The sequence below is a fragment of the Dermacentor silvarum genome, chromosome 6, assembly GCF_013339745.2.
Source record: "Dermacentor silvarum isolate Dsil-2018 chromosome 6, BIME_Dsil_1.4, whole genome shotgun sequence".
NCBI classification, from domain to species: Eukaryota; Metazoa; Arthropoda; class Arachnida; order Ixodida; family Ixodidae; genus Dermacentor; species Dermacentor silvarum.
The window spans coordinates 146,526,926-146,545,582 of NC_051159.1; the positions used below are offsets into that span (position 1 = coordinate 146,526,926).

Here is an 18,657-nt window from a genome sequence, read left to right on the forward strand (position 1 = left end):
GTTATTGATTAATTATGTGCGCTTATTGAAGTTTAATAATAAAAGAGTGTATTACACAATGAAAATGGCCGAAATACAGTGGTTTCTTTGGCGTAGTTAGTGAGAAGATTTAGGGATACAAGACTGCAACATTTGACTGTTTACTAGTTTGAACAAGAAGACGCCTAGGTTATATTTGACAAGATCTTTCGAGAGCGTTATTAGTTTGTAGCATTTTTGGGGGTCGGAAATGTGCAAAATTTACGTTATTATTGTGAATCCCTGATTGTATTAGGTTGTAGTGGCGATAGATGACTCCTGTAGCGTTAACCCAAGATGTCATGAAGTGGTGAGCAGTAGTCGAACAAGGAATGTCGCTGGATCCAACGTTTCGACAAAGGGACTTGTCGACATGACAAGAGGTTATGCAGTAGTCAATGTGAGAGTGGATGAACGAGCCGCACAATGAAACACGTACAGGTGGTGAAAAGAACGTTGGAGCGCTAATGAGGGTGCATATGCCCTAAGGCAGCAATCTTTTCATGTGAGCAACATCACTGTTATATATCAAATTACAATCTATAATTACACTTAAATATGCACATTCCTTACTTGTCAAGATGGAATGATGAATGATGGAAACGGGCGCGATGTAGGCAGTCAATTATTTTTAGAAGAAAATACAATCAATTTAGTTTTATTATAATTATTTACTTCTTGTATCTCTCTCTCTCTGCCTTTCTGCATCAATTTAATAAATTAAGAAGACCAGAATAAAGATTATTTACTAGTGTTGTAAGGTACCTATAAGAATTAAAAATTATATCATCAGCATACAGTCAGACATAAGACATAAGACGATTGGGTAAGTAAATAATATAGATTAGAAACAGTATTAGTCTTAGGATGGATCCCTGTGACACACCTGTGTCAGTCCTACCGTATTTAGAATAAGCGTCAAAAATGCTAACAACTTGGCACCTATCTTGTAACTGCGAAGTAACTATATTGTAAAGGTGGACGTGTTACACCTGCGGTGCCTAGATTAATGCTGTCGAGTGCCTTAGAAGAACGTAGAAAAATTGATCCTACAGAAGTGCCATCGTGAATAGCCTTCTTTAATTGGTCGTATAGTGTTATGAGTGCAAGATTAGTTGAACATCCTTGACTAAATACAAAGTCGAATGAAGAAAGAATATCAAAGTCATTAGGATTTTTGTCAATTGCATTTCAATTTGTTTCTCGATTACCTTACTGAAAAAGGGAACAACACCGATTGGCCCGGAGTTGGTCAGTAAGGAATGATCACCCTTCTTAAGTACCGGAGTAATTGTGATGCGTTCGAGTTCATGACAAAAGGTGCCCGTTTTAAACTTTACCAATTTCAAGGACAAGGGATAATATGGGTCCCGTAATAATTTTACATGAACATGATATATGTTGTCTAATCCGGCGCAGGTTATGTTTACATTATTAATACCGGAAATAAACCCATGCGGCGTGATTGGAAATAAGTAAAATGACCGTGGCAGGCGCTTCAAGGGAATTTAGTACTAGCGAGAGTTTGTGATTAAAAAAAAAAACACCAATAGCACCGCTATCTGGAGTAGAGAGAGACAGAAGAAAGGGGAAAGGCAGGGAGGTTAACCAGATGGGAAGATCCGGTTTGCTACCCTACGCTGGGGTGAGAGGGGAGGGGGAGGTAAAGTGACAGCAAAGTAGAGATAAATATTAGGATGATTTCAAATTTTTTCGGTGAGTCTGCGCCACGTTCCAGTATTTTTTCTTCATAACACTGAGGCTTTAGCTTCCTTGAGCTGAGCGGAAAGAGAAATGTGAAACTGAAAGTGAAATGCAGCATTTCTTATAACGAGCACGTAGCTTAATAACGATTTGCTTTTTTTTTGTAGAGGTTATTTCACGTGCGCATTGCTCATAGTAGTTTTATCAGGGATCCAAGGGTTTTGAGGCGAGGCTATTTGCGTCTTGCAGTTCCGTTTGTCGGAATGTAGATGAAAGTATGATAACAATAAGGATAAGAATCTTAAGAACGCTTGTTGGGGGTCACCTGTAGCAATAACATGGGAGCAATCAGCGTTAGTTATGGCTTATGTAAATAATTCCTTTTTGACGGGATGCTTTGTCTTGTCATTAGAACATGTAATGCATTTTATAATCCTAGCTGAACTGATAAAGAAAAGTTATGCGCATGTCCCATTGAGCGAACGAATGTGTCACCTTAGGAAAGCTATGACTTTAAAATTACCAAGATAGATAAATTTGTCTTGGATAAAAGTCTCCCAGACGCCCTACATTAGAGGAAGGCGGTAGCCGCTTACAATTTTATGACTTCTTTTTTTCTGTGGAAGCCGCATCAGTTGAAAGTTTTTTTGTTGTTGTTACTGTGATCCAGAAATATATAGCTTTTTGACAGAAGCAGTTTAGAAATGAAAGGCATCCGTAGTCTTTTTTCTCACAAATGTTCCGCAGCAAAACAATCTTGCAAACGTTTAGTTCTCGTCATTGCCGTTTTGATACGATAGTTTTCCTAAAAGTTAGAATTGTCCACAAAGTGCGAAGTGGGAAAATTGATTCAAAAGTTTCAAAACAGGTGATTTTATCCTATGTCATTTAATCCCACGGTTCTCAATCGAATGTCCCTGCTAGATAGGTCAGCCCCTCTCCTTCAACTCGACGCTGCTCAGTGGCAATTGCTGTTGTTTTGCGGTGCTTTCTCGCGTCACAAATCTTTTTTTGCGTCGAACTCGTCGTGGTGGGCAAGGTCCGCCTCATCGTCGACCACCATACCGATCACAATAAACTAGAGGGAAAATCCGCAACAATACGAAGATGATGTGCACCGATATTAACAAAAACAATGGTGGGCTTCTAAAATCCGCGGGCGGGAAAGATAGAATATCACGAGTCGCATTTCGACCAATCCAAGCTTAGGGTTCGGTTTTGCAGCCGATCCGGACTCGCTGTGGCCAAAACAGTACGTTCCTTTCGTATTTCATGAGACTTTTTCAATACTCGCAACAAAAGGTCTCTCATCACAAGAAAGCAAGAAAAAAAAACTTCTTAACGAGTGAATTGACTCCTCGTTACGCTCCTCACCGGCTCTACGGTCTCATCCTAAAAACGGCGGTCGTAGGTGCTTTCGACGGGAAACACATGTCACTGCCGTGTTAAAAAAGCAAATTTTATTCTTTTCTATGTCGCCGATAATAGCCAAACTTCGTGAGGAGTTAATATATATGTTTAGGAATCCAAAACAAACAAAATTAGAAAATTCACGTTTCTGGGGAAAGTCGCGATATTATAGCCCTACATCTCAACTTAACCCACTTGTTGCGTAAGACGACGCTCTAGTCGCTATACGTACGGTGAGGGAAGTCGTAGAATGTTGAATAATTAATGACCACGAGGTGTGACTCGTTGGCAATGTGGTAGAAATTGGTTTTATCAGCCTTCCTGGCCTTGATTTGACTTTTGCTAATCCACAAATTTTGCCATTTATGCTGATTCTTTAAGGCCAGCTCAGTGCAGAAAAGCACTTTAATTTTAAAGGTCCAGTGGTCATTGATGAAAACCGGACTGTCAAGAGAGGCTGTCACACCAATATCACTTAGGTGACAATTAGCCTTATGTGCCTTGTCGATGAAATCAGCTTTATTTTTGCGCATGAGCAGAACTGGGCTACGTTTTTCATGTCATGGTTTTTTGTGGGAACTCGATGAACGACGTCGAGATCAGCACGCATCACTGAGCATCAAATCTTATCGCCTATAAATTCTCTTGGGTGCATGTGAATTTTATCACCCATAATTCTCCTCCTCTTGGGTGTATGTGACGCCATTGATATTGACGTTGTTCATCCTAGAGTAACGCTCTTGCTGAATAGCCTTTTGAAAATGTGAAGTATTTTCTGTCCCGTTTTTTTGTTGTCGGCCGTACTCACGGCCTTTCATTAAGCAAATTCTCAAGAATATCGTTGATAATTGCAACGCTTGATTCCAAGTTTCTACATGCTTCTTAAACACGACATTATCAAGCCCAGAAGATTGCAATTTTACCAAAAATCAGCAAAGAATGTCGTTAGTAAGTCGATAAATACCGTTTCATGAATTGACTGTAAAATTTCAATAATTCTGGTAATCTCTGCATTTGTGGGCTTGTTTGCAAGGTGTTTGATACGTACAGATCAAAGTCACAATCAGTAGAGACCGGAGGCGTGAACGCGTGATAAACATGTGGTAGCAACGAATGTGAGCATATAAAGAGAGAATAAACAAAACCATTTGGCATGTGGTCACCATGGCCGGAATTTTATAACCTGAGGGCTCAGCAGCAGCCCGCCATAGCCATAGAAGTGCGCAGGAGGTTTTTTCAGAGGGACCAAACACGGGATGCTAAAAAGTCACAGGCCTGCGCGGCACACGCAGCACAGTCACAGCGTAAGCTGGTGGAGCGGCTCAAGAGTTGCTCCAATTTGGGCACCACGCACAACAGGGTCTTCGCGGCAGTCTGTTCGCCTCGTTTTGACGAGAACGATCTGAACTGTACGCCCGGCGTCGACGGTGAGCTGCGGCTTGTGATGCCCTGCTCAACAAACGAAAAAGCAACCATCGAAGGCGCTGATGGGACATGGAACTAATCGGTGCGTACACGTTTATGTTTAGCGTCTCTGCATTTGAGAGGGTAACACACACACGCACACACACACACACACCCCATTAAACAACCCTACTATTTATATACCATGTGTCCCAGCTAACAGTAGCCAAGCTGTTCAACAAAAACAACATTAAATATCATGGTACAAGGTACAGTTATATTAAAAAAATTAAATTATGGGGTTTTACGTGCCAAAACCAGTTCTGATTATGAGGCACGCCGTAGTGGGGGACTCCGGAAATTTGGACCACCTGGGGTTCTTTAACGTGCACCTAAATCTAAGTACACGGGTGTTTTCGCATTTCGCCCCCATCGAAATGCGGCCGCCGTGGCCGGGATTCGATCCCGCGACCTCGTGCTCAGCAGCCCAACACCATAGCCACTGAGCAACCACGGCGGGTAAGGTACAGTTATATGAATTACGGTGTTCGGTCACCGAAGGTCTGACAACCGAACACCGTGAATCTTAGCATCGTATATTGGACCATGTTTTTTGAAATCGTATGTCTCTCTACACAGCTTGGCTAATGCTAGCCAGGACACCATATATATATATATATATATATATATATATATATATATATATATATATATATATATAGAGAGAGAGAGAGAGAGAGAGATTCTTGTTTAGCGAAAATGAATTCAATGCACAAAACTATAGTGAAATTCTGGATGTTGTGTATATATAGCTGACCGGCGACCTTGCGATGGATTGCGCCTAAAATTGAAGGCATGTTACTGTTTCAACCCTCCGTAAACATGCATACTTTTGCGCTCGGATAACTAGAAAGCTTCCAATGATTAATATAGCAGTCCAGTGTGCCTGTACTGTTTCCCCATCTGCTCCTTCACTGATGTTTTGGAAAGAACAATGATAGTTATGGCGTCATAACTATAACAACCTGGACACTGACGAAATTGCCTGAAAAGGCAATTTCACCGCTGAAACAGAGCATATAGACTGCTCGCAAATATGCAAGGTTAGAAATTGGCATTAGTATGCCCAATTCTGGACTAGCTTTAATCTGGAGGGCTCCTAAAAATGTTACTTAGCAAGTGATTATACTCAATCTCAAATCTACTGTCAGATGCTTCCCATTAAAACCGAAAAGAAGAATAGGAAATGCAACTTCTTGCATTCATATGAACATTAGGCATTTAATGCGAATCATATAAACTTGAGTTACGTAGCACAAGGTTGGGTGAACGACAAAACAGTATAAGTCAAAGCGAGAGAGAAAGAAAAGACATAAGGAAAGGGCTGCGAAGTTAATCAGAAAAAAGTATTTTGGTGTGCTACTCTCAATGGGGAAAGGAATATAAAGGAAAAGGAATGGAGAAGGATGTGTAGGGAAACAAAAATTGGCGCAGAAAATGCTGCAAATGCTGAGGTGGCTGACAACACTTCCAAATTCTATTTTTTCAGGCCCGCTGACTGTAGGAAGCAAACAGTGGTCTGCCGGCCTCAGGAGCTTAGCAGTTTGTTGTGACGATTGCTGTAATAGTATGTTTTCACAGTTCCATGCTCAGGAAGCATAAATAGTAGCTTGTTTAATGAAATCAAATGCCCACACAGGCTTTCTTTTATGGATCAGGTAGTAGGTTGTGCCACAAGTCACACGTGGATTCGAGGAAGTGATTTTCCAGGACACTGCTTCCATTCCGCATGTGCAGGTACTGGCCATTTTCATCAAATCTTGGCCATTTAGTGTCATCTGTTGTCTTTGGGACCCTGCGAGATGCAACGAACGCATACCGTAAGCGTTAAAATTGCGGCAATGTTGTGAACTACACAGAAAGGTCACCGAGGTGAGTGTCTAGAAACGGGCAGTTTGGCAGGTGTGGCTTGATGATCCCACACCGAAAATAACTTTTCATTTCGGCTATAGTGAACACAAAACTTGCATAAGATCAATATGCTGATGATGTTTACGAAAAAACTGGTACGCAGATTACATAGTGAAGGTGTCATTCGCTATTGTGATTAATAATAATATAGGCATATCGACATCACACAGAGAGAAAGAGAACCGGGATAGCATTGGTCACCTGAAAGAGACACCAGGTACATCATTCGCAACATTTCACTAGGAAGCATGCAAACATGCCAGAAGTCGCTATGCAGATGAAAGCTTAAAAAAACTCCTTAACTGGAGCGAATATTAGCAGGAAAGAATGAACGGTTCTTTGGCTAAACGTAAGTTCAGGACATGAAGATAGCGACAGTGAAGATAGTAAAAACATGTTTAAAAGACTGCAAACCGGCAAGTTTACTGAGTGCTCCAATTTACATTACCTAAGGAGTAATGCTTAGCAAGTCTGCACGTTTTTGTTTCTGTTACCATGTGTACATACACAAAAACAAAAATTGGCACGTAAAACCCCAGAAAGATAAAAAAAGTGATGAAAGAAGGACCAGATGTTGAAATAGATTATATTCCGCGGTTTGAAGGGCGATGTATCGAGAACATGAACCTGGAAGAATATATAACAGCCTTAAACAAATAATTTAACTAAAATGGACTGTGTCATCGATGTGGGTCCCAGTCATCTCACTGCACAAGCTTATGCACACAAGGACTGTCAATAGCAATTGATTGTGTATACTGAAGCTCGTCATGTAGTCAAAGCGCTTTATCTGAAGAATTGAAGGTGCTTGCGAACCCAACATTTTTCACTGTTCAATGTACCATGCGTAAGTAGGCACTGCATTTTTTCGTAAGTATGGTCAGCGTAACCACAATATAAACAAACGGAGGCGTCCACGGCAGCGTTCGATCACCGATGGCTGCCAAGCCTTAGGCAAGGTTGGTCTTGCTTCCTGCTTCCATAACGGACACAGGCAAGGCCGTTGATGGGCCAAAAATAGGCATATGAAAAAGTACTGATGGCGTCCAACAAATCCTACGCAACATTACAGAACTGCTTACAGCGTCATTAGCGTTAATCAATAATAATTACACTAAATGCTCCTATTGCGATGGAGATATGATATTCGGAATAAACACCGCAACAGGCTCTGAATATTTTCTGGATAGGGCGTCTTATGCCGGTGAGTTAGTTTACATCATATTTTGCGGCTAACGCCACCGCCATTTACCTTACGCGTTGTAGTTGCGAAATGTTAGGACTGATTTAATCCTTACCCCGTGCGACTGAACGTCGAGACGACGTTTATCATGTTCTCGGTTGCCTTGACGTCTGCCTCCGAAGGACGACCGCCTAGGCTGAGAGCCGAGCCCAGGCTGAACACAATGTCGTCACTGTGCGTCGGGCGAACCCACTCGGGCCAGTCGACGAAGGACAGCTGCTCAGAGTAGCGGAGAACGTGCACCGAGGCATTGGCAGCTGATAGTGCGCGGGCAATGCTAAGCGCGGGGCAACCAAACAGGAAGTCCCCGAAGAGATCGGAAGCAGCGCGAACCACTTGGGCTCCTTTCTTTTCAGTCACTGGGCTGAAGTAGCGCTCGAAGATAGGTTCGGCGTCGAAGATGCCGATTGCACCTAGCACTAACTTCATTAAAACTTCCATGTTGCGTTTCGAAACGATGTTAATGTTGTCGATATCATTGATGTTCGTAAGCAGATGCTCGATAAAAAAGTCTCCCTCGGCAGCGCAAACGCTCACCAGGACATCGTGCGCGTTCGGCGGGGCCAGTTTGAGCGCTTTGTCTGGAGTTTTCGGCACGAATTCATCGCCCAATATAGGAAAGAATCCGTCCAATCCGACTGTATTGAAACTTTCCGCGGCTCTCAGTATATCACCCACGTCTTTAGATCGTAAGCAGGAGACGACCTTCGTTACGGAGAGCTCACGCGAGTCCCTTTCCTTGCACTCGAGGTAGTCTGCGAGCAAGCCCGCTCTGGTTCTCGCCTGGGCTGGGCTGCTCACGAAGGCCCTGATGAACGGGCTGCCACTTTGCATGAAGGCGCGCTGGAAGAGACCCGCGCTACTTGGTGACAAGAGATGGATGCCGACCGAGATGGCTCCGGCACTCTGACCCATTGCGGTTATCACGTCCTGATCACCGCCGAAAGAACGGGCGTTGTCCTTGACCCATCGCAGCGCAAGTTGCTGGTCGTAGAGGCCCATGTTGCCCGGTGCGTCTTCGGTGCCCAAGTTCAGAAACCCTAGTGGTCCCAGTCGGTAGGCGATGGTGACAACGACGATGTCTCCTCGCACAGCGAGTTCGGACGCGTCGAATATCTTCATGGCGATTCCTCCCACTGTAAATGCTCCTCCGTGAATGTACACGACGACGGGCCTAAGCGGGGACCCATTTCTAACCGGTGTGAAGATATTGAGAAAGAGGCAGTCCTCAGAAACAGGATCCGCTGCTGTTATTGCGAAGTAGCTGTTGATGCGAGCAGGAATCTGGGGACACAGCGGCGGCAGCGAGGTAGCGTTCAGCACACCTTGCCAGGCTTTCTTAGGCGTCGGTTTCTTGAAGCGATGTGCTCCGAGTGGTGGTTCGGCGAAAGGTATTCCCAGGAAGGCTAGTGCTCGACCAGTCGTCGTCGTGCGAATGATTCCTCTGGCATCTCCGGAAGTTGTGTGGATGACATCTTGCACGTCTTCAGCGCTGCCAAACACCACACAGCATGCGGCGAAAGGTAGCGCTAAGCCAACCCACATTGTTGTTGCACTGCAAGTAACACAAAAAATTGAGATTTATTTGTTGATAAATTAGTCGATCGATTGATGAGGTTTACCGTCCTAAAGCAACTAGTGTTCATTAGAAAAACTGTAGTGGGGAGCTCAGGAAATAATTTGTCTCCCTGGGTTTCATTAACGCGCAAGAAACATCTCCAACTCAATGCGGCCGCCGCTCCGGAAAATTGCACGGCCGCTTTTGTTTCGGCATACGCCGTGATGGCGTAGTGGCTATGACGTTGCGCTAATAAGCCCGAGGGCGCGGGATCGAATCCCGACCGCGGCGGCCGCATTTCGATGGGGGTGAAATGCCGAAAAAAAAAAACTCATTGAGACAAACTTATGGACGCCTTTCTTACTGTTTTAGTTTTTATTAGTTATTACAGTTAGCACGAGTTAAGTCGTATGCTCAATGTGAGCGGTGAATGAAATTTTATGCGTAAGTGTCAAATGACCCATTGGGCGAAATGCAGCTCCACTATCGTGAAACCTATAGGGGAGGTACGAAGCATGCATTGATGCACCGCTAGTGGGCTCCTACTGCCTTAAGCAATGGCTCATAACCCCGTAAACGCGGCCTCCTCATTACGACGGCAGAAGAGAATTGAAATTTTACGCTGGAATGATGAGCGACAAAGCAGACAGCTGTAGAAGACGACGACGACGACGACGACAAACGCGGTAGCGCGGCACGGGGGACGTTCGGCACCGCTTGCTCACCGTGACGACGGCAGGAGACAGGAGCGCGTGCCACTTGCTTACCGTGAAGGCGACGACAGGAGACGCCGACAGCCCGAGCGCATTAGGTGCTTCGCACCTAAAATGCCCGTATACCGTGTGTTGGATGCACGTTAAAGAACCCCTTGTAGTCAAAATTAATCGGGAGTCCCTCACTACGGCGTGTCTCGTATAATGAAATCATGGTTCTGTCACGTGAAACCCCATAATTTATTTAACTTAGTTAATTTTGTTTCCGGCAGCAGAACGGCCATGACTTCTTAGCCACAGCGACGGATGCAAACTATGATGAAAAAAAAAAAAAGGGCAAGCTTGCACTCGGTCGTGCTCGTGCAAAGCTTAGGCACGCAGCGAAACTGTCGATCCTCAAGTATTACTGGCTGCTACTGCTAGGTATTAACTTGGTTGCTGCTAGATCTTAACTTGGTTCAACTTAACTACGCATGTAGGGAAGGTAATCTCGAGCGATCATTCTCAGAGGTACCTTCCTTTCGCGACATTTCGCGTGACTAGCGCTGGACGTGTCGGCGCCTACGAGAGACAGCGTTCCTGGCATGCCACAAACGCAGGCAGGCTAACCGAGGTTGGCACAGTGCCAAGAACGCTGTTGCTTGCCGACGCCGAACGCGTTGGAGGCTAGCCTCTCGATATCTAGCGAAAATTGACACGACTAGGCGCAGCCCCTTTTGTAGGTGAGCTACACTGGCCGAGGTTGAGCAGTTTCGCGTGGCTCCTGGAGAGCCGTGCTGCGCATGCGCGAGGAGCAATGAAGTCACACGGTCCACAGCTGGCGCGCCGGGCGTTTGCCCGGCGTTTGCGCTGCGCGTTTGATCGTTTGCGCTGGGCGTTTGCCCGTGTGGTATAGCCATGGAGAAGGAGAGCGAAATTGCTTCTCAGTGGCGCAGAAGAGCGGAGAAGCTTAACTCATCGGATTCCGAAGTAGTTGCCTAGCAATTAGCGGTTGAGCGTAGGAAGAACGAACAGAAGGAGGCTAAACGTGCTGCAGAGACACCCGAGCAAAGGGAGGAACGTCTAGCAAAGCGGCATCGCCAGGAGGCTGCGCGACGTGCCCGACCATCTCTGCAGCAGCAACAACAAGACACCGTCGATGACGTCAAGGCTCGCCGATTGACTGACTATACGGTGAAACTTAGCGAAAGCGCCAGTGCGACTCGGACCTTCGAGACGGACTTCGTAAACAATCCGTTTGGATATGTGTGCGACGTGTGTGAAAGATTGTGGCACATAAAAGACTTGACGCCGGTAAGTAGTGCCATGCGTGAAACGTTGAGTTTAGCGGCGCCGCCTGAGTGGGGTGAAACCGTGGCGCGGGTTTGTACAACATGCAAGAACTTTGTCGTTAAGCAGAAGATTCCACTCTTTAGCGTTACGAATGGGTATCGTTACCCGCTCATGCCACCCGGTCTACCGGTTCTGAACGATGTGGCCGACTTAGCTCACGCTACGTATATCCTGGCATAGCCGAGCTAAGCCACTGCTAATTTTTATGGCAAACTCCGAGGCCAAGCGCATGCACACTGGGCGAAAGCTATGCACAGTGTACAGGTGCTCCCCGAATAATTCGAAACGCCGGACACGCAGCTGCTCGTCGGCGGAGCGCGCCGGCGGATAAATACAGGCAAGATCTGGGTATGCGCGGTCTCCCTAGCGAGCAAGTTTTGCTCCCTAGTGCATCTAGATTGGCGTTGTCTTGCTCCAAAAAGGTAGCGCTAGGTGCCCTTTAGCATTGTGCAATGAATGTCTGTAGCACAGCATGCACCATAATCTATAAATAAAGGCTTGTGGATTCCTTGCAGCGTATTCTCGCCATGATCTGCATCCCGTCTGGGAGATAGCAATGCTTTGCGTGATTACGTGCTGGTGAAGCGGCTTGGCTACAATGGCATCGCTGCCTTATTTTTCAACCATGTTAGCTTGTCCTGTGAAGTATTAGTGCTTATTAAATTATCTCCCGATCCGTGTTACTACTAGCTTCGTAATACGAGGACAATTTCCACTATCACATGACCCCTCCCTTAACGGGTGTGTCTGCGTTAGTGGCAATAAAAGAGTTTACAAAATGAAATAGCGCGGCACTTTCATCAAGGCCAATTTCACTCACAGGAAGTTACTTCATGCAAACGGCACTCTAATAAACTCTTCACGACTCCAGTCATTTATTTGTGCACCACGTTCCATGGTTCGCATATATTGTGCGCAAATCAATCACGGAATCCGGACCATTGGTAGCGCGTATCATGTAGTGATCGCGTGTCGGCGTTTGTTGGCGTAGATACTCATTTTCATACTCATTTTCTTTTGCTCAGAGGGAATATACAATGATAATCAAGTGTAGGCTGTGTGAGCTGAATGCAAAAAAAAAAAGTAGTACGGAGAACATAGTAAATCTTAATAACAGAAAGAACACTGGGTTTATTTTTTCAATGGAAAACAAAATGAATTGAAACGAAACTGTGTTTCGTCTAAAGCGGTTGGCATGTTCCGCTATCAATATCTCGCGAATGCGCCGTTCACGCGAAGCGCAGCTTGTAGGCGGCGTGGAATTGACTCGTAGAGCGCATCTACGAAATCCCTCCTCTCACCAAGGCGCTTCCACTCGCGCGTTATGGCGAGCCAGAGCTCGTCGGCACTGGCACCTCCCAGATTCTGCTTGGATAAACTTTCCTTCATCGTGCCCCACACGTTCTCCATAACATTGAAGTCTGCACCTCTCGGAGGCCAGTCAAGAACGCGAACACAACGTTCTTGAAGAAAATTTTCCGCAGCTCTGGCGGTGTGCACCGGGCTCAGGTCTTCTTGGAAGAAGTAGCAGCCATCTTTAAATGGCCCATCCACAGCGTATGGCAGTATGCGGTAGTCCAGAATTTTGCTCTAAGCTTCAGCTGTGAACGATGGCGAGAGTCGGATTAGCGGACCGAGGCCCTCTTTGCTAATTGCTCCCCAGACGTTGACAGCACAGCGGCCGCTGCTGTAGATCTCGGAAACATACCCAGGCTCGTATCTACACGAAAAGAAGGGGATAGATAATGGTCTTTTCAGATAAAATACCTTTTGCGAGTCCGAAGAATTTGTGCTTAAAAGATCAGAAAGAAAAGCAAAATACCTGCAGTTGTATGGTCTCCATACGCGGCGCTCTTAATCCCATCTAGATGAAAATGTCGATTCATCTGAGAATATTACTTCCTTCCATTCTTCAGTCGTCCAGCGCTCATATGCCCTGGCAAACTCAAGGCGCCGGCGTTTTTGACGCTCCGTAAGGTTTGGCTTTTGTGCCGCGACAAATCCACGAAGACCAGCCTCTCGCATGCGCCTTCTAATTGTTTCCTCACTGGCTTGCAAGTTGAGGGCTGTCTTGATCTGGTGGGCGGTCTGAAAAGGATCGGCAACGGCTGCAGCAACAATGAGAAGGTCGGACTTTTCCGACGTGCATCGGTGTCGTTCCGATCGTGCTGCATCTTTGAGTCGGCCATCTTCGTCCCTGTATGCTTGGATTATTCGGTTGACCGCACTTATAGACTTTCCTGTGAGGCGGCATATCTGACGTTGAGGTATGCCTTGTCAACTGAGCTTAATTATATTTCTCCACACATCCATCGGCACTCTTTTCGGCATGATGCCTCGATTGGAATAGGGCGGAATTCGCGTAGCCGTCCTTGTTTAAATATGTTCGTGTCTCTTTATCAATCGAGCCGCCGATATCATCACAGTTGCATCAGACGGAAACGCCGCCCTTTGCCAGCGCTAGTCATGGTCACCTACCATAAATATTTTGAGCAAATCATAAATACGGCCCACATAAAAATGAAAAAAAAAACGCCCAAGAACCCGAACATGCAGACACGAGCGCTTATGCTCCAACGCGCGTGCATGCGCAGACACAGCTTGTCACACACACAACCGGCCCAGCCCCCCCTTGACAAAACGTTAAGGGGCACCTAGGGCTACCGTTTTGGAGCAGCGCAACACCAACTAGATGAACTATAGGGTGCCAACCTTGCTCACTAGGGAGACCGCGCACACGCAGACCATGGTACTACTTTTTCCATGGGCGCGCTCCGCCGGCCAGCGGCCGCGTGTGTTGCGTTCCGAATTATTCTGGGAGCGCCTGTACGGGCGACGCGCAGCAGACGACACGCCAGGATGACGTCATGGCGCATGCGCAGTATCGCGCAGCTGGCGGGTGCTCGGTGGAGCCGTGTCTTTGTCGGGCGAAGCGAGCGCGCACCTGCGCTGGTGGTTACTAGGCAACGCGAGGTGACGTCATCACTACTGCTTCGGCGCATGCGCGGCTAGGCAACGCGGGCGGCGTCGGCAGCAGCTCTGCGCGTTGCCTCCTTGGTGCTGCTACAATTTCTTTCTCTCTCTTTCTCGCTCTCATTTCCTCTTTCCCTCTCCCGAGCATTGCGCGCATCGCGCGAATTCTCTCCTTTCCTCTCCTTAACGTCCCATGTCAAGGTAACATGTGAACGGCATGGAGAGGAGGCGAGGCACACGCCGATCCGCGACGTGGTTGCTAGGCAACGCAGTGACGTCATAGCTCGGCGAGCTTTTGCGGCAGCAGGCAGCACTTTTTACATTTAGCTAGAACAGCTTTGCTGTTAAAAATAAGATCTAGAACGTCAAGGATTGCATAAGTTCACTGCTGCTTCTTTCTTGAACGTGGACAGAACACTTAGAGTTAGTATTCTTTAATTCAATTCAATTCAATTCAGCTTTATTCAACATCTCTAAGATGTTTGGAGCATGGACAAAAAGCCTAAAAAGGCTTGACTGGGTCCGTGCACAATGGAGACGTATTTCCTCTGGTACTGACTAGCAATAGTAAAAATATAGGACTTGCTTATTTTCATGGTGAATGTTTCCGAAGGGATATCTTTGTCGTTTTTTTTTGGTTGAGGTAGGCTTGTTTATAGTGAAACGTACTGTGACGGTCTGTTTGAATTGAATTCTAGAATTATCAATTGACCATGACAAAGCGATAAGGTAGTGCAATTTCTAGAATAATGAAAAAAAGCTTGATTACAGAGTAAAATTATAGCTTTCCGTGAAAAAAAGAAGAATGTGTCTAATGCACATTCGTAGGTACAATGCCGTTTCATTTATTTGAAATGTAAATTTCGGCTCACGGATGCCCGTCACACACACTATTGTTGCCATTTCCAAAGTTAAACGCGAGAACGACCGACGAAAACAGAGAAACACATTAGGATACCACAAGCGCTAACTTACAACTAAGCTTTAACCAAAATCGACGGCAAATACGCCAGTAAACAAGGCGAAGGACACTACTACGTTGTGGCTGGCCACTGTTACGTATTCGGCCATAGAACGACCGCCGGTAGTCGAGGAACGGACGACCAGCACCGAGGCCCGGAAGGCAATCTACTTCATTGTTGTGAAACGCGCTATTTGTGCGGCGAGCGTGACAACCTTATCTGAAGATGGAAGCGCGAACAAAAGAGAAGCACTGCAGTCATAATACCACGAGCTTCGACGCGCCTTCCAAACTGCAGGGCACATCAAGGTTAACTCCTGCACTGCACAAACTACCATTGATGCCATGTCTACAAGCTACATTTTTAATGCGATGATTTTGTAAAGATATGGGATCAGCGCCACTTTCTTCATGCTGTCGGAGGTGCAAGCAGCTCGGGTCAAAGTTCACAAAGTTCTTCGTTCGTAAATTCTCTTTGCCATTGGCCGGCCACCATCGGTAATAATGTGTCAGGCATTAGGATTGGCAGGAATTTGTTCGTACGAACAATTTCAGCGTAAGAGCTTTTTGCGAATATGGTAACACACAGTTGAGTGACGGCACTTTAATTAGTTTACGTTGGGCGAACTTGTGCCCGTTAAACAGCTAAGCGACAGTCTCGCTCCAACATACACAGTCTTCTCACAAGAGTTCCGTGCACACGTCTTCTTTTCCTACCCGCCGCGGTGGCTCAGTCAGCTAAGGCGTTGCGCTGCTGAGCACGAGGTGGCGGGATCGAATCCCGACCGCGGCGGCCGCATTTCGATGTAGGCGAAATGCAAAGACACCAGTGTGCTTGCGTTGTAGTGCACGTTGAAGAACCCCAGGTGGTCAAAATTAATGCGGAGCCCTCCACTATGCGGTGTGCCTCATAATCAGAACTGGTTTTGGCACGTAAAACAACAGAAAGAAGAAGTACTCTTTTCCTCGTGCCCCGCGCTGATGACACCTTGTTCCGATCGCACGTGCCTTGTCAGCACGTGTTTCCCGCTTCGCTGCTGCTATCTTTCGCACGTAGCCGTAACAACTGGACGGGCGCAGGGAGCCGGCTGTCGCACGTGATTTGAATGCACCTTGTGTCAATATGCAACTCTGTTTCTTTTACGGCATGAGTGGTTGGCACTGTTAAGTGCCACGTCTGCTCCTCGTGGTCTGACAAAAAAAAATAAAAATAAATAAATAAATAAAAAAATAAATAAATAAATAAATAAATAAATAAATAAATAAATAAAAAGGCACCAAAAATATTAACCAGCGTGAAGATGTATAAACACATTCATAGTATGGTGCACCTTGCTGCTGAAGAACATTTGCTGTTAACTGTCATATAACACTCTGGCACATGCTCGATATGATTTATAACTACATGAAGTCAACGGACAAAAAAGCTAAGGAACTTTTTCATGGCTTCATGATCTGTATACAGTAAAAGCGGTTGAAGGTAACAAAAATTAAGCCCCCCCCCCCCCCCCCCCCCCGATTTCCATTAATTTTGAAACTCGATATCGTTAAATTTGGGAAGCCAGCATATGTTAATCTTTTAACTCGCTCGTGAAATGTGTTATGGGTGCGATCAATGCACGACGTATTTAAGGCGGAGCTAATACATGGCACGCATATTCCGTCTTTCACCAGCTTAGAATGTGCAGACATGTAATCGCATCTATAGCAGTATTCATGAACAAACAGTACGTGACATATGCACACCTAAAAGATGGTATCTGTGAGGACGACAAAGTCTTACCTGAGTCGGGGTGCAGAGCGTAGTTTGTCTGGCGCCGTGGAAAGCAGATAGCCACTCCCCACGACTCTTTCCGCGCCACTCTCTCGGTGCGAGCTCTCCCTGCGCGAGCAGCTGACAAGAAAGTGACGCCGCAGCCGACGAGGACGGATGTGACGTGGGAAAGCAGTATAGATGACGCCTCTACGCTGCAGTACAACTTAATAGGTTTCGAACTACATGCAAGGCACGTTCGTCGCAATGCGTGCGGCCTCGTGTTTGCACACGGCAACGATCACTCGTATCTTCACGATCGGCGTCGTTATTTCGTATTTATACGATGCCGTCAAGGTCGGAGCTCAAAAACAGGAAAAGCCAATATGGCAGCGGCGAGGTATCCTCGCTCCCTTTCCATTTCTAAGATGCGTAATTCCCAAACCAATTATCAGACGTGCGAGTGTTGTGTCGTAGGCAGCGCTCTACGATGTTGTGGATGCCTTTAATGTATTGCAGTCCTCTCCATATAGGTGCTAAGAGTGCCCTCGGCAAAGAGGTAGCGTGAATAACGCGCCAGCTGGTGAGCATTCCAGCATTTCTCACGCTTCTCTTCCAAGAAATATTTTGTACGGGTGATTGTGCCGTGGTTCAGCATTGCCATGAATTCCAGTGCATTGGTACTGGTAATAGGACTGCGAACTAAAGCGTCCGCATTTAATACAAAAATATCACGACCATATCCTTTTTCCTAACGTACAGAGGTGACGAGTGTCATCAAAAGCGTTCGATCGTACTATATAGTCCGTTGCAAGGTTTAGCGAACGTTATCAACAGCCTGTGTTATGAAGCGACAAAGAGGTGATCAGCAAGGCGCACTTCTCACACCCATTCGTGTGATTAGGCAATAACACCGATGGTTTTCACGCTTTTGTGATTATCTAGCGCCGTGAAGCGGGCAAACGACGCGGGTTTGAACGCAAGAACCACACCTACTTTCAGCACTTGTGTACTTATCCTCAGTCGTTCCTTTGATTTCACTAATTTGATGTTCACACTTAATAAATGTACGAACACCAGATAGCCATGACACTCACGTCACCTTGTTCTTGTGCTACACAACGCTGCAAACGTCAATGGTCAGTACTAGGAGCGTAAATGTGAAATTGCGTAGAATGAAACGAGATACAGATGCTGTAGTTGAATTTTGATTACGGTCCTAAACGGAAGTAAAGTGAGAACTTGCGCCAGTAAGAGATGCGTGATCGGAGGCAAAACTCGTCATTTACGTACGTGCTTGTTCGACTTTTTCGGACCAATTTCAACCTTGAGAGTTTCTAGAATGCTCCTTGGTTATATAGGGTGTCGCAGATATCATGCAGCACGATTAAAAAAAAAAAAAAAAGAGGGACGGCGTTACGCGAAGCAAACCTAGTGCGTATTGTTTCCAGTACAGTGGAGTAGCCACCAGTAATGTTTTTTCTAAGATTTAATTAGGTAATTGTTAATAATTATCTAACTCGAGACGTACTGTCCTAATTATCATAGTGTCAATGAGAAAGTGGTAGAGCAACATGAAAAACTACCGATACAGCTCTCTGTTGCTCAATACGTGCT

The 18,657-nt window shown here is 45.9% G+C and overlaps 1 protein-coding gene across 1 annotated transcript; it reads right to left on the reverse strand.

Annotated features, from left to right (window-relative positions):
- Positions 1–6,206: 6,206 nt before the first annotated feature.
- LOC119456160 (acetylcholinesterase) lies at positions 6,207–17,333 on the reverse strand. Its single transcript, XM_037717786.2, has 3 exons — positions 17,071–17,333; positions 7,806–9,305; positions 6,207–6,391 (listed from the first exon to the last, which is right to left on the reverse strand). Exons 2-3 carry the CDS (start codon positions 9,293–9,295, stop codon positions 6,244–6,246), a joined length of 1,638 nt encoding a protein of 545 aa, XP_037573714.1. The 5' UTR covers positions 9,296–9,305; positions 17,071–17,333; the 3' UTR covers positions 6,207–6,243.
- Between the last annotated feature and the right edge of the window lie 1,324 nt (positions 17,334–18,657).